At 36.8% G+C, this 24,876-nt stretch overlaps 2 protein-coding genes and 3 long non-coding RNA genes across 5 annotated transcripts; 3 read left to right on the plus strand and 2 right to left on the minus strand.

The window, feature by feature from the left end:
* The first annotated feature begins 8,412 nt into the window (after positions 1 to 8,412).
* Positions 8,413 to 13,861, plus strand: LOC144556759 (diphthine--ammonia ligase-like). Its single transcript, XM_078305182.1, has 12 exons — positions 8,413 to 8,613; positions 8,686 to 8,757; positions 8,902 to 8,981; positions 9,147 to 9,378; positions 10,018 to 10,050; positions 10,412 to 10,494; positions 10,785 to 10,857; positions 10,943 to 11,252; positions 11,479 to 11,813; positions 12,285 to 12,583; positions 13,150 to 13,489; positions 13,577 to 13,861. Exons 1-12 carry the CDS (start codon positions 8,536 to 8,538, stop codon positions 13,772 to 13,774), a joined length of 2,133 nt encoding a protein of 710 aa, XP_078161308.1. The 5' UTR covers positions 8,413 to 8,535; the 3' UTR covers positions 13,775 to 13,861.
* A 3,122-nt stretch (positions 13,862 to 16,983) lies between these two features.
* On the plus strand, positions 16,984 to 18,302 carry LOC144557199 (uncharacterized). The gene is made up of 3 exons (XM_078305729.1): positions 16,984 to 17,301; positions 17,789 to 17,942; positions 18,057 to 18,302. Exons 1-3 carry the CDS (start codon positions 16,984 to 16,986, stop codon positions 18,137 to 18,139), a joined length of 555 nt encoding a protein of 184 aa, XP_078161855.1. The 3' UTR covers positions 18,140 to 18,302.
* Positions 18,303 to 18,688: 386 nt separating this feature from the next.
* On the minus strand, positions 18,689 to 19,518 carry LOC144557554 (uncharacterized). Its single transcript, XR_013512702.1, has 2 exons — positions 19,216 to 19,518; positions 18,689 to 18,881 (listed from the first exon to the last, which is right to left on the minus strand). It is a non-coding gene; the product is annotated as an uncharacterized LOC144557554 (long non-coding RNA).
* A 312-nt stretch (positions 19,519 to 19,830) lies between these two features.
* LOC144557520 (uncharacterized) lies at positions 19,831 to 21,019 on the plus strand. The gene is made up of 2 exons (XR_013512688.1): positions 19,831 to 20,119; positions 20,771 to 21,019. It is a non-coding gene; the product is annotated as an uncharacterized LOC144557520 (long non-coding RNA).
* Positions 21,020 to 21,657: 638 nt separating this feature from the next.
* On the minus strand, positions 21,658 to 22,860 carry LOC144557551 (uncharacterized). Its single transcript, XR_013512701.1, has 2 exons — positions 22,610 to 22,860; positions 21,658 to 22,373 (listed from the first exon to the last, which is right to left on the minus strand). It is a non-coding gene; the product is annotated as an uncharacterized LOC144557551 (long non-coding RNA).
* Between the last annotated feature and the right edge of the window lie 2,016 nt (positions 22,861 to 24,876).

The following is a 24,876-nucleotide window of genomic DNA, read 5'->3' on the forward strand; positions in this document are numbered from 1 at the left end:
AAAATCCACCCCATATCTTTCAAGTCCTTGATCGAGCACCCGATTGCGCTTATGTGAGCTTTCAATTTCCCCAAGAGCGTGGCAGTTCGGTCAGGGTTGAGATCTGCATTTAAGATCACAGGACAAGATTTATTTAGGTCTAGAAACTCATACCTGAAGTTAGCTGGGAGAGGCTTGAGCTCAGGAGTCAGATGCTCTGCCTTGGTACGGCCCGTGCCGGATTTGTCCGACCCGTGTAAGGTCCTCGGATCAGCTTCGTTCGACCTGCACCCTTCGTTCTCCAGGTCCTCGGATTGAGTTGTATGCCCCGTAACAAATTTGTCCGACCCGTATCCAGGTTCTTCTAGATTGTCAGAGTTCACATCTGCTGCAAAAATCAATTCCATCTCGCTTGTTTCAACCTGCAACTCAGATAAATAATCAGGGTAATTTTTAACTGAGCTCCTGTATCCCTCGCGGAGTTGTCCCTTAGCCAATTGATCCACCACGTTGACTGCGCAGCATGTTTTTGGTTCAACTAGCCTCTGAGGGAAAGGAACAGGTAGCTGATAGGGTGGTGGTTCTTGGCCCCCATCCTTCTCTGGTTCTCAGCCTCTTTTAAAAGATCTAACATAAGCAAAGTATCCCCCTTCCTTCTCTGGTTCTCAGGTTCTCTCTGTATGGCCCGTGTGGAGTCTACATGGTCCGGGTACTCGGTCTCTTCAACAGGTGATTGTACGGTCTGTGTCGAGTATGTACGGTCCATGCAAGGTGGTGTGGAGTCAGATGAGGTTACTGATTGAGTTGGTTCTGCATGGTCAGGGTTTGGTACAACACATACAGATTTGGTACGGCCCGTACCAGGCATGGAGGGTCCTTCATAGTTGGTCTCACTTTGCAGTGTAATGGCCTTGACCTCTCCTATGGGGTTGATCTCTGGTTGACTGGGCTGCCTTCCAGGAGGTGGTTGATTAAAGGTAGCTCGGTGAGCCATTTGCTCCATCATCAACTTGTTCCGGGTAGCCATTTGATTCATTTGCTCAAACATCATCTGGTTCATCTTTTCTTGCTCATGTATGAAATTACTCACAGCGAGATCAATGTACGGCTCGGGAGGATCGGATTGGAACGGGTAGTTGTTTGAGTTGTGGATTGGTGCATTGTTGTAGAAATTGCGATTGCAGTTGCTGAGATAGTTGACCTGTTCGGGTTCCTCATCCCATTCCGCCAGTGGGAAATTCTCGTAAGAGTGCCTCCTATCCCCACACATGACACATGGTTGTGGTTGATGGTTACTGACTGCCTTTGCGCTCATTTTAATTAAAGCCTCTTGCATAGCCTCCTCCAACTCGGCAGCTCTAGCAAATAGAGCTGTGATCTGATCAACTTCGGATCGGCTGCCTCCTCCGGCTCGAGAATTGTCGTGGCCAAACCACTGTTGGTTTGTCACCATGTTATACATCAGATACATGGCGTCTTGTTCCTGTAGAGAGAAAAATAAAAGAAGTAGATACAAAATAAAATCTAGATTAAATAAGATAAGTAAAAATGCAGAAAATAAATGATGCCGTCCCCGGCAACGGTGCCAAAAACTTGTCACACCAAAAATGTATAGTACAAAGTTTCAGTACAGCAAGCTGTACCTTTTAACCTTAAATACGCTCTTCGGTTCAGACTGCAAGTGCACAGTCCTATTGAATAGTATATTGTCGGGTATCCATCACAGGGACGGTTCAAATCTAAACCAGACTCTACTTAAATTAGTTAGGTACTAGAAGTGAGAAAAGGTTGGTTTGGTTGTTTAAGTTTCCTAAACAGTTCAGTAGCAATGATTAAATGCGAGAAAGTAAATAACTTGGTTTAAATCAATAATAAAAGGCATTTCTAGGGTTTCAGACTCATCTAAGTTCTGCCTCTTAGTCCCTGATACGGGTCGTACAGCTTTCTGTACGGGTCGTATCAGGTAATACGGGTCGTACAGCTTCCTGTCCGACCCGTAATGACTTCGAGTTAATGCTCCAGTTACTGTTTCCTTGTGTTGTTCCTTTGTGTAGGGTTCTACTGACCAGACCTAATGTTTCTAAACCTCAACTCTCGTATACTGGTTCATAAAACTTGGTATGAAATTGCAATATTTACCCTCTTAGGGTTCCAAACCTCAACTTTCGTATATTGGTCCGAATTACCTAGTTGCTTGTTTGGTATTCTAAAGGTAACTTCTTATCTGTCGATAAGAGAAAATGTTCACCTTTCGGCTACTATTTGGTTTCACCTTTCGGATCACTAAACCTACCTCATGTACTTAGTTTTGGTTGAGAGATTATAATGGGTGAAATGCGCTTTAGATGTGATCATGCATCTAGTGACAAACCAATATAAATCCAACAATTTAATCTAAGCAATTAAAATCAAACACAATCAAACAAACACAAATTTCAACACAAGAATCCAATAACAATCATGAAAAATAAAACATTCGATTATATCTTAACCCTAGAAACAAAGAAAACTACTCAAACATAGTTCTAAAACAAGTAAAAGAAATGATAAATAGACAATCCATGACAAAACCCAAAAATATGAAGAAGATTCGTTAGAATTCTTGTGATTTCCTCCTCTCGACTTCACCTCCCAGTCAGCCGTCCAGAGATGTCTAGGGTAAGCTCCAGTATGCCAAGATACCCTCTCTGGTGCAGGGGATCATGTTTTTAAAGACCCAAGACCGACTTTCCTTCATTCAGACTTCTTTCCCAATTTCCAGATTTCCTGCCAGATTTGTCTGACAAGACCCGTGTCAAAACTTGTCCGACCCGTGTCAGGTTTAACCAGTCCAACCCGTGTCAGGTTTAACTCTAGTTTGGCCCGTGTCAAAACTTGTCCAACCCGTGTAGAAAAGTCAGAAAACAAATGTCTGACAAGGGCCGTGTCAGGACTTGTCCGACCCATGTAGAAAAGTCAGAAAACATATTTTCTTCCCATTTTCGTCTGTTTCCTGCAAGATAAGAATAAAAGCGTAGCAGTACCATATTCTATAGATATTTAATGGAATAAACATGGTTTTACTGTTTTGGGCCCAGGTTTTGGTACAGAATTCGGTCGGAAATATAGATATAATAGCGTGATATCAGTAGATGAGATGGCCTTTAGGGTGGTAGAAGGAGAAGGTTTTAAAAATTTCGTAAAAACTGTCCAACCAATGTTCAATGTACCTTCTCGAGTTACTGTCAGTATGGACTGTTTGAAGCTTTTTGAGGAAGAAAAAGTAAAACTGAAGAAATTCCTAAAGAGCCAGCGTGTGTGCTTAACAACAGATACCTGGACTTCCATTCAAAACATGAATTATATGTGTCTAACAGCACATTGGATTGATCATGATTGGAAATTGAACCAAAGAATACTCAACTTTTGTGTAGTTCCAGATCATAAAGGGGATACAATTGGGCAAACCATTGAGGATTATTTGATTGAATGGGGCATTGGTGGTGTATTTACTTTGACAGTAGACAATGCAACCTCTAACAATGGTGCAATTAATTATCTAAAACAGAAAACTAGAGATTGGAAAGCTACTGTTCTGGATCACAAGTACCTACACTTGCGTTGTTGTGCTCATATTGTTAATGTGAGGGAGGGTCTGGATGAGCACTTTAAATCAGTCCAAAGAATTAGAAAGACAGTTAGCCGCATTTAGGGATTGTGTTGAAAAGGAAAAGATAAAGAGTAAAGGTTTGTTGTGTCTTGATGTGGAAACTAGGTGGAATTCAACTTACTTGATGTTAGAGTTGATGTTAGAGTGTGCAGAGAAATTTGAGAAGGCATTTGACAGGCTTGGTGATATAGATAGAGACTATCGATCATACTTTGTTGCAGATGAAGAGATTGAGAATAAAGATGATAGAAACAACAACAAGAGCAAAGGAAAAGGTAAAAATGTTTCACCACCAGTAGAAGAAGATTGGGTCAAAGCTAGATGCTTTGTCAAGTTTTTGAAATTATTCTACGGTGTTACAATCCGTCTTTCTGGGTCTTCTTATGTCACATCTAACTATTTTTTTCATGAACTTGTGTCAATTCAAACATGTTTAATCCAAATGGGCAAAGGTTGTGATCAGGAGTTAAAATCTGTGGCAGAGGGTATGAAAGTGAAATTGGAGAAGTATTGGGAAAATCCCGGCAATCTTAACCTATTGCTTTACATAGCTGTTGTTTTAGATAACCGGTATAAACTGAAATATGTGAAGTTTTGCTCGGAGCAAATGTACCCAATTGATATGGCAAATAGTCTAATTAGAAATGTGGAGAATACAATGGAGAGCTTATACACATATTATCTTGAACACCATGGTGAAATGAACTTGAGTGCTGATGGAGGTGTAACATTGAAAGGTGTGGCTAGTAGTTCAAATGAGGGGGCTTGGTTCTATGGATGTAGATGATGACTATTCAAAGTTTGTGAAGTCTCAATTTAAGCATCATTTAATGGAAGAAGAGTGTGTTGAAAGCAAGTCAGAAGTTGCAAAATATTTGCCTGAAGCATGCGACAACGGAGATGACAACTCCTTTGATATACTAGGATGGTGGAAGGTCAATGCCTCGAGGTACCCAATTCTTTCTCTGATGGCCAATGATGTGTTAAAAATGTCGGTTTCAACAGTCCCATCTGAATCCGCCTTTAGTACAGGTGGGCGGATCCTTGATCCCTTCAGAAGCTCTCTTTCTCCAAAAACTGTAGAGGCACTAGTGTGTGGTCAGAATTGGCTGCGGTCTTCAAAAATCCATTATGATCCTCGTGAGGAGATGGAAGATGTAGAGAAATATGATATAACAACAAAGAGTAAGTACTTTATATTTTTATTGTGATGGAATTAAATTGTGTTTTAATCTTGCTGGACATACAATTTTACATTCACAATTTTTTTTCAGAACATGCAGCACCAAAGTCATCTAATGCCGGGGTTACAATTCAAGGATAAAGGCAATTATTTGATTTTTCAAGTTTTTTATGTACAGTAGAACTGGTACATCTATTTCTAGAAATGGCATGGGAAAAAAATAATAATAAATAAACATAGGGTCCTTTTGAGAAATGTGTATATGTGCTGATCTGGAGGATACCAACTCTCACCTGAATAGTTGCAAGGACTGAATTGAATGATTGCAATTTGCAAATAAGAACATTGACAAGAATTGAGTTTATATATGTTTTTGTGAAACTTGATCTGAATGACTGTTTGCTCTTTGATCTGAATGACTGTTTGCATCATACTCCTAGAGTTTATATATCTTTTTGTGAAACTTGATCTGAATGACTGTTTGCTCTTTGATCTGAATGATTGTTTGCATCATACTCCTAGAGTTTATACTTCTGGTTTTTACTTGATCTGAAATTTGTTTTCCTTAATTTATTTATTTTTATGTAAAATGTCTCGTTCAATTCTGGTGCAAAAACCAGAAGTATTATGCATGTTCTAAACTGATTTTTATGCTACCTTAGTATAGGGACAAACTCTGATGAACAGGCTGAAGCTTAAGGCATATGGATGCTGAACTGCTGATTTTGAAGTTTACAAGAGGGGTTTATGCTTAATATGCTTTAGTTGTCAGTTTGGATTTTTTTTTTTCAACTTTGAATGATTTGCTCTTTTGTATCAGGATTGCTATGCTGTTTTGCTTTGTATTAGGTTTGTTGCACTGGTATGTTAATTTGTTTAGGGTATGTTGCTTAATACCTAGGTTAATATTGGACAAGTCACTGAATTGTGGAGCCCACTATAAGTTTCTCCTGCATATATTTTTGCCTTTCTGTTTCTTTGATTTTTTTTAACGCTATGCGTGCAAGTGCAACGTTGCCACTGGTCCATATACAGATGAACATAAAAAAATATAGCTACTATAGAATAAGGGCTATTCGACAATACCAGAATGATAGCTTGACTTAATAACTCGTTTAACCCGTGTAACCCGCATAACCCGTAATAACCTGTATATAAAAAAATAGATGGGTTGGGTTGGGTTATGAGTGGGTCAAGTAAAAAAAAAATTTAACTCGGTATAATCAAGTTGGGTTCAAATTTTAATAAAATATCATTGACCCGCCCGTTGTACACCCCTGATTGTCGGATAATTGAGTCATATAAACTTTAAAATACAAATACTAATTAATAAAATTGAAATATAAAAAATTACCATCTTAGCATGCATATAAGAATTTTGATTTACAAAATGACAATGGAATTAATTATGCTAATTGGTAGTGGACATTTCCTGCATAAAGAGATTTTTTATTTAAGGCAAAGGCTTCTATGGACCAAAGGACTTATTTGTAAAATATACATATTTTTATTTTCAAACTTCAAACAGTCGATCCGAACCATTCATCTTGTTCTCCATATTAATATGTGCTTGGGGACCAAATTTTACATTTTTCTGAATTTTTTTACTATTTATTAAGATGGTTACAAAAAATATCAAATTCAGACCATTGAATTTTGTACCCATCTTAATAAATAGTAAAAAAATTCAGAAAAATGTAAAATTTGGTCTCCAAGCACATATTAATGTGGAGAACAAGATGAACGGTTTGGATCGACTGTTTGAACTTTGAAAATAAAAATATGTTCATTTTACAAATATATCCTTTGGTCCATAGAAGCATCACTCTTTATTTAATTATTACGAGCCAGTGGTGTAACAGGAATAACAGGAATAGAGAATAGGAAAGCATATATCTATGCTGTTAAAAAATGTTATTTAGTTTAGAACATCAATAGAACAGTAAGCCGAATATAGGAAAAGGACAGTAAAGGGAAGTAGAAAGTACAAAAGAAAACCCTACATTTTCAGAAAATTACAGAAAAACCCTTTATGTTCATTATTTTCAAAACAAAACACAAGCTTAATTTTTGTTCCCTCAACAAAAAGAAACTTTACTGGTAATGGGTACTTCGGTACATGAAACATGGTACCAGTCAGAGACGTGTAAGAAAGGTGGGGAAGTTAATGCCGAAGAGGCCCTTAATTGTTTTCAGTTCCTATTCCTATTTCTATTCCTATTCCTATTCCTATTCCTAGGAACTGGAAATTTTGAACTGAAAAATTAGAAAAATTACTGTTCCTGTGGAAAAAAGAATTATGTCTGAGTGAATTTGTTTTTTCTCACGTAAACAGTAAATACCGAACAGGCCCTAATTGTGGGATCATGGGTACAGGAAAGGAAGTTGTTACCTTGTTGTGCTCTTGTAAATGCGGTACTCTTCTATAGCACTGTATCTTAATTTTATCTGCCGATTCCTGATTTGGGTTGAATAATTTAAGTAACAAGTACATAAATTAATTGATACAATAGGTGTTGCATGTTATCTCTAAAGATAATTAATCAGAGGCTCCATCTATTGTTAATTTACCACCTTTTAGCTTGCTGCTCCATTTTGATAAAAAATTATGGCAAAATTTTGAAAATTGCAAAGTTGAAGGAACTGAGTTGGTCTCCCACAATTTTTACTACCAAGAATAGATGGTTACTATCAGTTCTGCTAACAAATTTGTTTTATTTTGTTACGTACTAAATTTTGGGTTAGATGCTCTTTTAAGGAAAGTCAAGAATCAAAGTTTATATAATATAGGCAGAGCAGCGCAACTTGCTTAATCAATACAGAAATTATGCAATTTTTCGTTCCAATCAATTTCCACTAATTTCAATTAGTAAACAGTAGACAAAAGAGAGCGCAACAAAATATCAATTTACCCAGAATTTGCTCCATTTCACCGTGGTTTGAGCGACAAGGTATCAGTGAAGCGGGATTCGAGACAGGCAAGCCCTAAGAAAGCGTAGTTAGTTCTTGGAAGAGAGAAGAGTGATGGGACACGTACGGCACGGAAGAGAAAGGGTGAAAAAACCATATAGTCCCACAACAGTAGAGTAAATAAAACCAGCGCTAGTATATACTAAGGTTTTCCGTATCTAACTAAAATGAATCGGATACATGCGGATATCCGCTCCGTTTAGGATTTGCGGATTTTATCCGAATCTGAATATGGATACGGATATTGCTTGGATTCGGAGCATATTATCTGACTCCGTTTTCAGCCCTACACCCACGTGGGTGGCTTAGCTGGATATGAATATGCTGCTTTTTCGAATCTAACCGTTCAAAATTTTATATTCACGTATCTTTATAAATTTTTTTTTGTATGCACAAATCTCAATAAATTTGAACGGTTAGATTCGGAAAAGCAGCCTAAGAAAAGCAGCAGAGTTGATTCCGGCTTGGCTTGGGTGCAGACGTTGTTTTCCTCACCGTCACCGTCACGTCCGTCTGTGGCCGTTTTTTCTTTCTTTCTTTCTGATTTTTCCATTAATTTAATTTTACACCTCAAATAAAAAATTAACCCTAAAATAAAAGCGAGAGAGAGAAGCATCAAAGCGCGCTGCTCCACAGGCAAGATTAAGAAAGAAATATCAACTCGGGTGGGTTCCCGTTCGCTCAAGTCAAAACCCTAGTTCTACTTCTCAGAAAACCCAATCGCCCAAGGAAGAGGAAGAGGAAGAAGAGGAAGATGAAGGTGGTGGCGCTGGTTAGCGGTGGCAAGGACAGCTGCTTTGCTATGATGCGTTGCATCGATTATGGCCACCAGGTAGCTATCTAATTTTAATCCCTCACTCCTCATTTTAATCCCTCACTTATCTCCTCATTCCTTCCACTTCAGATCGTTGCCCTTGCTAATTTGATACCGCTGGATGACTCAGTCGATGAATTGGATAGCTACATGTATCAGACTGTCAGTTCATTTCTTTTCTTTTCTTTTCTCTTATTCTTTTCCACTTCCACTTCCACTTCCTATCTCTATATCATATATCATTGAATTGAATTGAATTGAATGACTAAAACTGAGGCTTACCATTTTTTTAATAAACCAAACCAGGCAGGACACCAGATAATAGTAAGCTATGCAGAGTGCATGGGTTTACCTCTCTTTCGTACAAGGATTCATGGCTCCACAAGGTACGTCTCTGCTCTCTAATTTCTCAGTTTTAGATGTATATACAGGACAGGACCTGTTTCTTATTTTGCATGGGTATACTTGATATTTTCATGTGTTATCATGGCATGCCTATACAAAAATTAAATTACAACTAATATATATTGTTCCTGCTATTTTTTGTACAGAGAGCATAGTGTCAATTATAGAATGACTCCAGGAGATGAAGTAGAAGACATGTATACTCTTTTGCATGAAGTCAAGAGGCAGATACCTTCTATAAATGCAGTTTCATCAGGTGCGATTGCTTCTGATTCTGATTACCAGAGGATGAGAGTAGAGAGTGTTTGCTCCAGGTTAGGCCTTGTTTCTCTCGCTTATCTCTGGAAACAAGACCAAATCACTCTCTTTGAAGAAATGGTATCTCTTTTACTTTCTTTATTTTTCCTTTCCCCCACCCCTTTTACTGAGCACATTTCCTGTGTACCACCATAAGCATTAGAATATTACATTTTCTACTGCAAATAAAGAAATAGCATGCATCTACTGCAAATCATATGAGATGTACTCGGACACCTGCAAAAAGCAGGCATAAACCTAGATGCTCTGCTGTATTTTTTTCATTTATGGAGATAATTTCATGTGTAACCCTGCAAAATCTTAACACATCACATATGGCTGCCTTTAAAGAGGGAAATTGTGCATATCCACAATAACATTGAAGACACCTGCACTATAACAGTTTTATTAAAAGATAACCATTTGCAAAAAAAGGGACTGTTTCGACACACTGCAAAATTTAGACTACCTTTACTTTCTTTATAGATTAATTGGGACAGACTCTGGGGGTACTTTGAAGAATATTTTTGGAGATTGGAAAGGGGGTATATTTATTTAAACATTTTCTAGCAATAAATGAAATATTCTTATTTTGCACAGGTATTCCTGAGCATTTGAGGTAATGTAATCACCCATGAAAATCCACCTTTATTCCTAGATGTTTTTATGTTTTGATTTAAAGAACTGCAGTATAATTACTCCATTGTTGATAAATTTCAGATAAGAAGGGGTATAGTTGCTGTAACTGTGAAGGTATAGAAACTATCTTTATATTTATTCTTAATTATCTTGGATGTTAGTCGGTACAGTTCCATAGATAAAATGTATGTGATTTCTATCTTTGGAATTTCAAAACTATTTTTTTTGTTATTGTTAGGCCTGCCAGTGTTATAAGTTGGTTGGGACCAATCAGTACTTATTCCGTATTATAGGTTTAGCCCGGGGTCATCTTGGTTTTATAAGTATCTAGGCATGTTTCATGTGTAATTTAATTTGTAATGATGGGGATGAAATTGAAGAATGATTTTTTTTAAATCCACCTAAAATTCAATAAACTGAGATGTTTGGAGAGGAAAAATAAAATTTTAGCTACAGTTTTATTTGGGTTGAGTAGGTTGCAGCTATTGGATTGAGCCCTTCTGAGCATTTGGGAAGGGAACTAAAAGATCTCAAATCACATCTCCTTAAATTAAACGAGTAAGTTTGTTGATTCACCCTTCCCTCTCTCTCGTCCAATTAATTCGTGCAATCAACTGTAAGAAAGGTGAGTTTAACATGAAAATAATGTGCTCAAAGTACACCAGCAACATAAAATGGGGGACTATGATGTTCCTTTTTTTTATATTTTGAATGAAGGTTTCTTTGCTACATACAAGAACAGCTTGTGATGATTTCATAACTAATACATATCTTGGGAGTTGTTGAACTTGCTGATATCTGACTTTATCCTGGCTAATTAGTGTTTTCTGACAACCTTTTTTGTTTAGAAAATATGGAATACATGTGTGCGGTGAAGGAGGAGAATATGAAACATTAACTCTTGATTGTCCTTTGTTTCATGTAAGTTCTCTGGCGCTTCGTCATGTTATTGTTACATCAGGATCATTTCAATGTGTTCATTTTTTTTTTTTTTTTTTTTGTACAGAATGCAAGAATTGTTATAGATAAGTATAAAGGGATACTCGACAACCCCAATTCTACTATTGCATCAGTTGGTGTTCTCCATCCCTTGGCTTTCCATCTCGAACAAAAGAATGCTTCATTGGGTCACACCCCTGCTGTTTATGAAGTTGAGGGAAACCCTACTTCTACCCAGGTGGCAGGTTTACATATGTTGGATTCAGAATTTGATTCTGATGAAACTAATAAAGGAGTAGATTTCCGCATCTCTTCTACTGGCAGGAAATTATTCTCTATTGGATGTTGGATTCGGAATTCTTCTAAAACATCAAATGGTACACAAATAAAATTTTCTATTTTCTTCTCCCTCTTGTGTCAGTACCTGAACCAGTGTTATGTACTTATGTTATGAGTGTTGTATAGTAACTTGTTTAATCTCGTTTATCCTCTATTAGATATCAATTAAGCAAAAGGAAACAAAATTATCATCCATTGGTATTCAATCCGGTATAAAAATGTTACATCTTTAAGTTATACCTGCTCTTTCTATCACACTCTTAGGTCTAGAGAAAGATCTAGCTGCAGTCCTTAGAGAAATTGAGTTGCGACTTGGTGCTGAAGGCTTTGGCTGGGTCAATGTACTCTACATTCACCTATACATCTCAGACATGAAAAAATTTGCACATGCGAATGAGGTGTACGTTAAGTACATTACTGGCACAAAATGCCATTTTGGGGTTCCTTCAAGAAGCACAATAGAGCTGCCGCTGGTAGAGTGTGGGTCAGGTGGGGCATATGTGGAGGTCTTGGTGGCCAGAGAACCTGAAAGGAAGAAGGTGCTTCATGTGCAGAGTATTTCCTGCTGGGCTCCTAGTTGTATCGGGCCTTACAGTCAAGTGAGTTTGCCAATTTGACATTATTTTTCTTTTGAATTAACTTTTGTGAGTAAGCTCAGCCTTGGTGGCTAATTAATTATCTTATTTTATATCAACTTCCTGAATTGAGGCATACTAGCACAACTTGAGCTTTGATAAGGAGATTAGTTAAGGCAAAATAGGATTTGGTATGATAGCATGTTATTCGCTTCAATTCAATGCATTGCGAATTACCAATTTATGCATACCAATCTGTATAGAACTTACATAAGTATAGGCATTTTTCTTTTATTTAACTGGGTCTCAGTGATTCAGTTTAGGCGGTAAACTCTCCAATATCCCCTCCACCTAAAAATAATGATAAAAAAAATTTTTGATGTAGCCAAGTCATGCTAAATAGTGTTGCATGTCTTAATTTAACTTGCACTTGTGTCTTGATAGTAGCACTTTTCAATGTCATTACTAAAACTGAGGTGTTTTCTTCCTTTTCAGGCTACACAGTATAAAGGGGTCCTTTATATGGCGGGTCAACTTGGTCTTGACCCGGCAACTATGGACCTCTGTGCAGGAGGTCCCATGGCTGAACTTGAACAGGCCTTACAAAACAGCAATGCCATAGCTACCTCTTTTAATGCCTCCGTTATGACCTCCACTTTCCTTTTTGTCATTTACTGCTCTGCCCGTTTGACATCTAGTGAAAAAACCCAAGTTCAGGAGCAACTCAGGAGCTCTTTCGACTCCTCTGATGGGCCCACTTTTCTTTATGTCATTGCTTCTGATCTCCCCAAAGGGTAATAATGTTTCCAATACCTTAATCATTCTTCTTTAATTCTTTGTTTCGGAGTTTCTATAGTTCTCTCTCTCTATTTTTTTTAAAGAACCTAATGCAACTTATTGAATTTTATTTTTTGAAAGTGGTTCAAACTACCAGTTTTAGCGAAACTAAAAAGTCCATAAAGGTACCACACCCTGGTACCTGTGGAAAAACACTAAGAAGTTCTACACTATCCTACTTGACTGGTACCACATCCCGGTACCTAGGTCAAAAGAGCTTCAAATGCCACAACTACTGTTCAATCCTGAATTCATCTCAATTAATTTTGCAAGCATTGCCAGATATATCATCAAAAGAAATATAACATTACCACCTATGCTCAAAGCATAATTACTCAATAACATTGTTTCCTTTAGGCTCCTCCTGCACTTGTTGAAATTATGAAAGCAACATAGTTTTATGATTTGGCGTACATCAAGGTATGCCAAAAGAAAAGAGAAGTATGTACCACACCTGTTTGGTTGCACCTCGGTTTTATTGGAAGTTGTAAGTTGTAACCAATTGGGTTTGCTTTTGTTGCAGGGCAAGTGTAGAAGTAAAGCCTGTTGTTTACACACCAGAAATTGAAGAAGAAGATGAGGAACTGAAGATGGGCAAGTTGAGAACACAATTAGAGAAAATATCTGGCAAATTACAATTGGATGAGACGTGTTATCAATTTCGCAACATCAATGGAAAGCTTCTTTCAGCTATTGTTTCTATCACCAATACTGAGGCATCAAAGATATGCTCACAACAAGATGGCAGTGTGATTCAATTCCAATGCGGATCTAAGAAGGATATGAAGACAATTGCAACATTCTGTGCCTCCTTTGTTGCTAAGATCTTATGCGAGAATGGTTTCTCGTGGGATGATTTGGTGGTGAGTCTCAGTTGCTAAGATCCTTTATGGAACTTAAAAAGTTCAGTTTGTTTGATTACTGATATATTTTTTTGTTCTGTTATGCAGATTTTGAGGTTCTATTATCCAACAAGGCTTTTGTTAAGTGGAGATGTCATGGATTGTGTGTTCTCAGAAGCCTTTTTAGATAAAAGCATGAAATTAGGGGAGGAAGCTTTGTTTAGCCTGGTACCAGTGATAGGGTCAGGTCAATCGTCATCGGCTGATGACTTGATCACATGTGAATTATTGGCATCTCAATTGTGATGCCAATGTACTCGTCGTCAATTCATATGATAAAATCATTTTTAGGGAGGATGATGACCTCAAAGCCTTAATCAATATTTTTGTGTTATTTTGCGAAATGCCCTTTAGATCTGGATAATAAGCAAACATCCGAGTAGTCTAAAAAATAGAGCTACTAGAAATGGGTTGATCGACCTAAGTTACCAAGTTTATAATAACATAGTGACCCAATCAAATTGGAGTTCATTAGAGGCATCAAGGAGATCCCAGCTCCATTCGGTTTTAAAGTTATTACTATGCAACAAAGAACAAGTGAACAACTATGAATTCCCTTGACATTAATGCCAATGATACTGTGTCATATTTGTTTTAATTATTTTTAATTATTCTCAGATTAAATTGTTTTTTTTTTTTTTTAACATTCATGTCGATGGTTATTAATTATGTCGTATTTGCTTTATCTATGTATTGTTCTGAAATCTCAATTAAAAATATTACAGCGATCGTGCAAAAGGTTTCATATTATCTAGAGTTTAAGAATTTTTATTATTACAAATTCTAGAGCTCCAGCTGGCACAAATCATGCCTTTATTTTGGTGCCGTCCTGATTGGAACATAATTTTACAAAATTCTGAAAAAACAGTAAAAAATTTCCAAAAAATGTAAAATTTGGTCTCCAAGCACATTTTAATATAAAGAGCATGTTGGAAGATTCGAATTGGCTATTTGAACTATGAAAATGAAAATATGAGAGGAGGGTGCATTTTAACCCTCCTCTCTCTCTCTCTCTATATATATATCTATAGAGATGGGCTATGGTCAAGCTTCTAAATAGCTAGCTATAGTGAAGCTATAGCACCGCTATAGCGGTTTTGGACCCAGAAAGCTAAGCTACGGGCTAAAACTGCGCTAATCAAGCTACGACCGCTATAGCGGTAATAGCGGTCCGCTATGCTACATGGGTTATGATTTTGCAATTTTTTTTTTCTGAAAACATGATTTTGCAATTTTAATGGGCCTTAATATCTAGATTGGTTTTTTTTTTACTTTATTAAGCTATATCAATACAATGGAACATGTGCGGGCTATACCGCTATATCAATTAAATTTTGTATCATGCATTAATATATGGTAGTGGTATATTTTGAATATAAAATATATCGATAGTTTTTGAATTAGGGATATTTTGAATGACAATTTGAACTTTGTATTGGTTTAATATGAATAATATTAGAACTTCTTAATTAATTTGATATTTTTTTTCTTGATGAGACATTTTTACTAGGCAAAGCCTTCTATGGACATAAGGACCTATTTGTAAAATGAACATATTTTTATTTTTAAAGTTCAAACAGTCGATCCGAACCGTTCATCTTGTTCTCCATATTAATATGTGCTTGGAGACCAAATTTTACATTTTTCTGATTTTGTTTTACTATTTATTAAGATGGGTACAAAATTCAATGGTCTGAATTTGATATTTTTTATACCCATTTTAATAAATAGTAAATAAATTCAGAAAAATGTAAAATTTGGTCTCCAAAGATATATTAATATGGAGAACAAGATGAACGGTTCGGATCGGCTGTTTGAACTTTGAAAATAAAAATATATTCATTTTACAAATAGGCCCTTATGTCCATAGAAGCATCACTCTTTTTACTATTAGTAGAAATATAAAATATAATTTTTGAAATAAAAAAATGCTATTTATAATAGCTTTCGCTATAGCTCCGCTATTCGCTAAAGCTTTTTTTTTTGTCTCCCCGCTACACCGCTATAAACGCTATTTAGAAGCTTGGCTATGGTGCATTGCAATGCATCGAGGGGTTTGTGCATTGGACCATAAATCTAAAATTCAAAATCCAAATGGCCGATCCAAACCGTTCATCTTGTTCTCCATATTAATATGTGCTTGGAGACCAAATTTTACATTTTTCTGATTTTTTTTACTATTTATTAAGTATTTTACAAAATTGTTGATCCAACGGTGGCTGCTGATTTTACTGTTTTGTTAAGCCACCGTTGGATCAACAATTTTGTAAAATACTTAATAAATAGTAAAAAAATTCAGAAAAATGTAAAATTTGGTCTCCAAGCACATATTAATATGGAGAACAAGATGAACGGTTTGGATCGGTCATTTGGATTTTGAATTTTAGATTTATGGTCCAATGCACAAACCCCTCGATGCATTGCAATGCACCATAGCCCATCTATATATATATATATATATATATATATAGAGGAGGGATCAAGTTACAACACTTGAAAGTTACAACATCTATTTTTTTTCATTTTCAAAGTCCAAATCGTCGATCCAAACCGTTAGATATTCAATCTATATTAAAATGTGCTTGGAGACCAAATTTTACATTTTTTGAAATTTTTTTTCTATTTATTAAGATGGGTACAAAATTGCTGTTTTTATTAAAATTCTGCACCATTAAAAAACATCAATTTTGTACCCATCTTAATAAATAGAAAAAAATTTTCAAAAAATGTAAAATTTGGTCTCCAAGCACATTTTAATATAGATTGAATATCTAACGGTTTGGATCGACGATTTGGAATTTGAAAATGAAAAAAAATGATGTTGTAACTTTGTTGTAACTTTCAAGTGTTGTAACTTGATCCCTCCTCTATATATATATATATATAGAGGAGGGATCAAGTTACAACACTTGAAAGTTACAACAAAGTTACAACATCATTTTTTTTCATTTTCAAATTCCAAATCGTCGATCCAAACCGTTAGATATTCAATCTATATTAAAATGTGCTTACAGACCAAATTTTACATTTTTTGAATTTTTTTGCTATTTATTAAGATGGGTACAAAATCGCTGTTTTTATTAAAATTCTGCACCATTAAAAAACAGCAATTTTGTACCCATCTTAATAAATAGCAAAAAAATTTCAAAAAATATAAAATTTGGTCTGTAAGCACATTTTAATATAGATTGAATATCTAACGGTTTGGATCGATGATTTGGACTTTGAAAATGAAAAAAAATGATGTTGTAACTTTCAAGTGTTGTAACTTGATCCCTCCTCATATATATATATATATATATATATATATATATATATATATATATATAGAGTAAGGCTACTCTACTTTGCAAAGCAAAGAGGCTCTTGTGCTTTGCATTTTGGTTCGTTAGATCTCCTTCATGATTCGTGCAATATCAATCAGATCAGATCAGTGAATTTTCGCTGGAAATTAAATGGAGGTGGAACTGGACCCTCCAGTTATAATCTTTCGACCCCTCTTTCTTCCTCTCGACCTCTCCCTTTCTTTCTCACACGACCAGCGGCAACCACCAACAAAACCCCACGCCTTCTCTCACCCGACTCAGCGGCGACCAGCGAAACCCCCGCGGCTCTCCTCTCCTTCTTCCACGCGACTCCCTCTCCTTCCCCCGAGGCCCGCAAATGGTGTTCCAGCGCCACCTAGGGTTTCGACGCCGGCGATTTCAAACCCTACTCTTTCGGCGCCACCGATCGGAAGAGGAAACCTCAGCCCGACTATTTCGCAACACAGAGTAAGAAATATTTATATTGTCGTGAAAATATTCCAGAGTAAATGCAGCAGGTGTTTTATGCATGAGTCAGTAGTAAGATCATACCAATGGGGACATGTAGTTTTAGTTTGCACAATCATGAAATTTTCTATTAAGATCTAATGTAGCTTGAAATTTTATATTTTAATTTCTCTGTGTTGTTTGTGTTTGTTTGGCTCTGTATGTATACTTGTATTTTTTGTAGTAAAGACTCTTTTCAAATTGGACGGAACGATATACATGGTTACTTTTGTCTTTATTGATCGTACGTAGATTTGGAGTTATAGTAAAATAACTGAAGTTGGTTGATTTTCAATTTGGAATGAAAAAGTACTTGTCCTGATTGATGCTGGATTTGCAGTAGTACATTATAATTAATTAAGCTAAATTTTCTGATCTTGGTTCTTAATCTTAGTGTAACAAGCACCTCCAGTATACAGTTAATTGTTTTCTCATATTCTAAATGTAGAAGTTGCACTTTGCAAAGCACTCAAAGTCAATCTTGTCTGTTATATGCCGATCACCCATGACACGAGCAGTGAACTCTGTTGCATGCCCTGCCTTTGTGTTTTCGAGACAACTAGAAGCTGCTACTTGTTTGTTCTACGACATTCATCATACAGGCATGTGCCACCTCAGATCGGAAGAAGTATTTAATTAAGATAGTACTTAATTGAGGTATTTAGATCGCTTCATAATGTTTGCATTTCTAAATTCAATTTCTTTTTTTTTGTCAGGAGCTACTGTCATAGAAGAAACAACAATTGGGTCAAGCACAAGAACTGTTTACAATTGGGTGGATAATAAGGGTTTTGTTTAATGTAGTAGCTAGTGCTTGCTTTTTTTATGACATGGTACTGTGTTGTTTTGGAAATGTTGAATGTGAGACTTAATGTGAGAATTTATGCTGGAAATTTATGTTGAAAATGTACTATTTTGCCCAAGTTTGTTTAAATATTTATATGAAATTTATGTTGGCAATTTATGTGAGCACTCATTCTTCTTCATCAAGTCAGAATACAAATTTTAGCTTTCATACTGCCCTATAAATGGTTTTGCTTTCAATCCGATAAATTTGTGCATATACATATTGGCTTTCAAAATTTGAATAAATTTACTTGCTCAGTGTGAAGCTTGTCAAAAGCACTTATTATTTCATCTTTACTCCAAGTTATACATATAACATGTTTCTATTTCTTTGCATAAACATTATAAGGAATTACAACCCTTATCTCATTATAAAAAGGAAAAGAAACAAAAAGAAGTAAAATGCATACACTTATATATATCATCAGCATTCAATTTCCCATAACAATTTTTTCATATAATAATTTGGTCAACAAGAGTTGTTCTAAAGGACAATATAGCATTATCTTTCAAAACAACAAATAGAATCCAGACTTAACATAATCTTTATATGAAGTTCTATCATCCTTATAAATTGCACATGTCGCAAATATACATAATGAAGTAACAAAAAATGGATAAATTTAATGGAGACATTTCAGTAGCCCTTATTCGCTCTTGTAATGACACCTTGTGAGGATTAATCTCCACTATAACTGCACATTAAAAAACAAACCACGAATCAAACTGCTACTGTACATCTGTAATGCTTCCCGAGCAACAACATGTGTTTTTACTATGGTCAAACCGGTACTGTACCAGTACCATGTTTTGCATCAGGTACCAAACTGGTCCCGTACACCAAATAGATTAATTTCAAGAAAATCTACATGTGACATATTATGCAATTGAAAACATGAGTGGTCACTGATTCATACAGTGCAAATCACACTCACTTAGTGACTTCATTCAAATTACAAAAAGAGAGTAAAATTAATTCAAGCCACACAGTGCCACTGAAAATTGACACTTCAAAATAAAGTGGAGTACAATTTTCCGATCGGTGGCGCCGAAAGAGTAGGGTTTGAAATCGCTGGCGTCGAAACCCTAGGTGGCGCTGGAACACCATTTGCGGGCCTCGGGGGAAGGAGAGGGAGTCGCGTGGAAGAAGGAGAGGAGAGCCGCGGGGGTTTCGCTGGTCGCCGCTGAGTCGGGTGAGAGAAGGCGTGGGGTTTTGTTGGTGGTTGCCGCTGGTCGTGTGAGAAAGAAAGGGAGAGGTCGAGAGGAAGAAAGAGGGGTCGAAAGATTATAACTGGAGGGTCCAGTTCCACCTCCATTTAATTTCCAGCGAAAATTCACTGATCTGATCTGATTGATATTGCACGAATCTTGAAGGAGATCTAACGAACCAAAATGCAAAGCACAAGAGCCTCTTTGCTTTGCAAAGTAGAGTAGCCTTACTCTATATATATATATATATATATATGAGTTATGCTATGCTACTTTGCAAATTAAAGGGGCTGTATTAATTCGTGTTTCTGACCCTCAGATCTGCTTCAAGAATAGTGTTGATCAGATCGCCAAAATGCAGAACTGGAAGTCTCCTTTCCAGCGCCCTTTATATTTCCTTTACAATTTTCGGAAATGGAGCCTCCAATTAAAACCCTAGACAGCTCCCCGACCTCTCCTTCCCTCTCACGCGAAAAAGAAGAGCTGGGCGACTCTGAAACCCTAGATTTCCCCGCCTCTCCTTCTCTCTCACGCGAAAAAGAAGAACGGCAACTCCGACTGGAGCTCAGTCGCTGCCTCCGACTGGTCGACTGGTCGCTCAGCGCAGCCCCAACTCCGACTCCTCTCCTTCTCTCTCAGTCGATGTCTAAACCTAGCGACGGACCCAGCCCCTCTCCGACCCCTCCGCCTCTCAGTCGCTCTGATCTTCACCTTGATGTGCCAGGTGCTCTCTCCCTCTCTCTCTCTCTCTCTCTCTCTCTACTGATTGAATTTTCACAGTTTTAAAATTCTTAATGATTGAGTTTTAGCGAATTTATATAGAAATGAAATTTCCCCAAACTTGCACTAATACAATATCAGTACTATCAAAATCAGTACTGGTAAAGGAAAACAGAGCCGAAATTGCAATCCCTGACCCTAATTTATTCCCTCCTTAGTATTACAAGAAGTAGATTTTGTGATTGCTTGGTAATTACATCATGAATTGGTTACAAAGCAAAAAGAAAAGCTGTTTCAGAGGGTATGAAGGCTGTTACATCATGAATTAATAACTCCATTTATTGGATATGAAATGAAAAATTAAAAGCAGTTTCAGAGGGTATGAAGGTTGTTTCATTCATATTATTTGTATTTATGGATTATAAAATTCGCCTCCCGCCAAACTGCTTTCGTATCCAACTCGAGTGTATGTGTAGTTGTGTTTATGAGGCTTAATCTGTTGTTTATTAATTTCAATTCATGTTCTGTTATTTTCAATGTTATTTGTATACTGATAATGAGTGACTGAACACGAGGGCAATTGTACTGTCAATGATTTACTGTTAATTGTTGTACCCTCTCTTATTTGATTCTTCTTCATTCTTCTTGTATACAGGTACGAAGTAATCCTTCTCATAATGTTTGGTTCAGTATTGGACTGCTACAAGTAGGTGCTGATGGATAAATCCACACAAGTGACAGCATTGGATGTTGTTTGTATTGTTTTTTTGTTGTACTGATTAGGCTTGAATTTTGTTATAGTTAAGTGTGTATGAATGTATGTTATGTAAGCGATGTAATTGCCCATGTTTCATTAATGGAAACCATTATCCATTGTTGAGGATTTGATAATTTTTTTTATGTATCTTTAATTGTTTTACTACATTTTTTTTTCAAAATAAAAAAGTTGGATACAAGTGAATTGCTGAAGCCTCAAGTAGGCAATAACATCCATTGTTAATCTGATCAAGTCGGAAAGATATATAGAAAACAACATTGATTAAACATCCTTAATCAATGCTTTAATTGAAAAACAATTGGTACAAAAGCTCGTTTGACATGTTTCATGGTCTTTTTCTTTAACAATGTTATTCATGATCTTTTTCTGCTTGCCAATTTGTACATATTTTGTATATGAACATAATTTAGATATCTTTTTTATCATGAACTATACAAAAATTTTAAGCATCCCATGTAAATGAATCTCAGCATCATGCAACCAAAAAAAAATTCAAGCAAGCACAGCAATGGTCTATCAATGCTGGCAGAGACGACAACCTAAAAGGGTGAAACCCAATCATTTATGATATTGAAATTCTCTCTTCTTCTGACAGCACCATATTCTAACAGGAACTGATTTATCCAATCCAAATCCCTATTTTTGAGGCTAAAAATTGAACAAATACATGAATGAACTTATAATGGAGCAAAATTGCAGTAATCAGTTTAAGACAGAGACCAAAAAAAGCTAGCCAAAAGAAAATATAATCAAATATTCTCACATCAGAGGCCAAATAAACAAAGTCTTAACATATTTAAATTGCAAATACAACAATATAGCAGTAGCCGCATATCTGAACATATTTAAATTGCGAATCTAAACAAAGTCTAAACAAATTAACATAGTTCAAATTAACATAGTCCAAAATAACACAGTCCAAATTAATAGAGTCGAAATTGACACAGTCCAAACAACATAGTCTAAATACACAATTCATAAATCTTCTTCTTCAGACTCGTAAATTTCTGCCAGCTTTTGAACACCACTCTCCTCATCAGCAACCGCCTTTCGTTTACCCATGCACCACTCTCCTCACAAAACAATCGACCAATGTCAGCATCCCAAATTACAAGAGTTACTTGATCACTTCCATGGTCAAATACATCAATTTGAAAGCCATGCAACCAAAGAGAGTATCCCTCTAAATCTTCGTTACTATTTATTTATTTTCAATTTTCAGAATTAATTTGAAAGTAAATTTTGAAATACATGCAACCAAAATATTTGACTAACACAGCTATTGACACACTGTTTACTGTTCATAATTCACTGGTACAGAACTGGTACATATAACCATGTACCAATAATGCCTTACTGTTCTACACAATCTTCAACAAAAATATAAAAAAAAAATATTCAAATAACAAAGAAAAGAAACACATGAACCTATTTTGCTTCAAATCTCCTATGCCCTTGCCAATTTCAGATCTTTGTCGTGCTACAAACACACAACACAAACCATGTTAATATTTTCATAGAATCAAATAAGATTAAATACTATACAGTTTGGTTGACAAACCTTGGAGCAAGATCGAAATTGCAAAAAAAAACAACATATGCTAAATTATCCTGGAAATTGGGCATATAATGCTGAGAGAGAGAGAGCACCTGGCAAGAGCCCTTCTGTGCCGAACTACAACCCTAGGGACATAAAGAGAGAGAGAGAGAGAGCACCTGGTAAGTCGGAGGCGGAGGGAAGTACTGGGCGACTTCGACTGGCCGACTGAGTGACTGAGCGACGTCGCCTCTTTTCTTTTTCGCGTGAGAGAGAAGGAGAGGGGTGGAGGAAATCTAGGGTTTAGATAGAGAGAGAGAAAGCACCTGGTAAGTCGGAGGCGGAGGGAAGTAGAGAGAAGGAGAGGGGTCTCGATGTCTAGGGTTTTCAGTTTCGCCATTGTTTCTTTTCGCGTGAGAGGGAAGGAGAGGTCTAGGGTTTTAATTGGAGGCCTCCATTTCCGAAAATTGTAAAGGAAATGTAAAGGGCGCTGGAAAGGAGACGTCCAGTTCCGCGTTTTGGCGATCTGATCAACACTATTCTTGAAGCAGATCCGAGGGTCAGAAACACGAATTAATACAGCCCCTTTAATTTGCAAAGTAGCATAGCATAACTCATATATATATATATATATATATATATATATATATATATATATATATATATATATATATATCATCTCATCATTTTTCCCCCAAAGAATTAAAATTCCTTCAAAAAAATACTCAACTAACAGGTCATCATGCAGTACGTACACATCAATATATGTTAAGTTCAAACATTACATAACATAAAATGTAAGCATAATAAAGATAAAAAATAAAAAAAACATCTGCTCTTCACATCTCTAAAATATTTAAAAGAAAAACAATAATTGTGGATTGATCCGTTCCTCACAATTTATTGTCATTCACATGCACCGGGTCGCTCGAATCAATGGAAGAGGTCCTTGCCACAGTACCTTCTTGATTCTCTTGATAAGAGCGTACTTCATCTTTCCACCAATCACTGAGACTATCTGATGCTCCAGTCACGATAGTCCCGTTATCGAGATGAAAAGAGTACACAAAGCGTGCATTGAGCTTTTCCATTATTGTGTGGAATTGTTCTTCCACCGTCTCCTGGGCTTTTTTTTAGCACCTGTTGCTTGGATTGCTCACTGTCACTTGTTTCATGACCTCTTCCACGTTTTTCTATCTTCTCAATTTTGGCCTAGAGCTTTGTAATTTTGTATTCTAATTCTTCTCTACTCATCTTCTTGTGTTCAGAAGATGAGGGAGACGACACGTTGCTATTGCTGGACATTTTTTTTAACACCTACAGTGTTAAACCATGAATTAAAATTGTGCACAAGTTTCTTACAAAAAAAAAAAAAAAAAGTTGTGTAGAAGTTTGATATATATATAAAGCACAAATTCTAATTATACATATCAACAAATTTCATAGATGAACGAAATTGTGCATAAACTTGATACGTACATGACCGATGCTAGTAAAACAATTATAGTTAACTAATAACTGTTAAATTGACGAACAGCATCTCCCCCAATTAAATTGAAGAATGAGATTGGTAGCAAGAATGAAAGAAAAATGCAAAAAATATGCTCAACTAAGTTTAGAGAAATATGTCTTTTTTTCATTGAAAATCATATCCCAATATACCAATGGTGCGTTCAGGACCACCATCTGTCAAATCGAGGTGCTCTCCCGCCAGATGAACAGGGCCATTCTGCACCCTATTCTCTGCTACATATAGCGAGTCCTGGCATACACCCTTTTTGGGCGAGGTGAGACGATGGATAAATTTAATGAAGCCGAGACTTTTTATTTGTATTGCATGTTGTGCAGGAACCATGGGGAGCCACATCTCTTGCCACACTTTGGCTACTACCTCTACCGCCATCTCTACCAAGTCGCCACTGAGCACCGCCTGAATGGTCAAATCACTGTGGGAGGCATTATCACCAAGCTGGCCAACGCTCTCCACGTTGACGGAGCCGATGAGCTAGTTGGAGGCCACATCACCCAAAACCTCGAGTGCCTGACTCAAATGAGGTTGATCACTCGTGATGCCACCAACACCTCCTAGCTAAGCACTGGTCTCGAGCATCACCACTACCAGCTGCCCTTGGAGGAAGACATTGATCCCCTCCGACAATCTACTTGGAAATTGGAGGGTGTGCCCACAGTGGCCTTGGCCCCACCTGACGATGACCCTGCTGCAGCACCCGCCGCTCAAGCTGGTGCCTCCTACCAACAACTAATGGATTTTATGCAGGGACAAATGCAACAATTCAATGATGGTTTGGATGCCCGCTTTGCTTTGCTTGCCACCAATGTCACTTCTCAATTCAATGCTCTCAACCTCCGCCTCAACGGCATGCAGGCTCAAATTGACAATGCCGAGGATGATGCCTACTATGCTCGCTGGTATAGCTCTCAAGCA

This window comes from Carex rostrata, chromosome 7 (genome assembly GCF_964058835.1).
Source record: "Carex rostrata chromosome 7, lpCarRost1.2, whole genome shotgun sequence".
NCBI lineage: Eukaryota > Viridiplantae > Streptophyta > Magnoliopsida > Poales > Cyperaceae > Carex > Carex rostrata.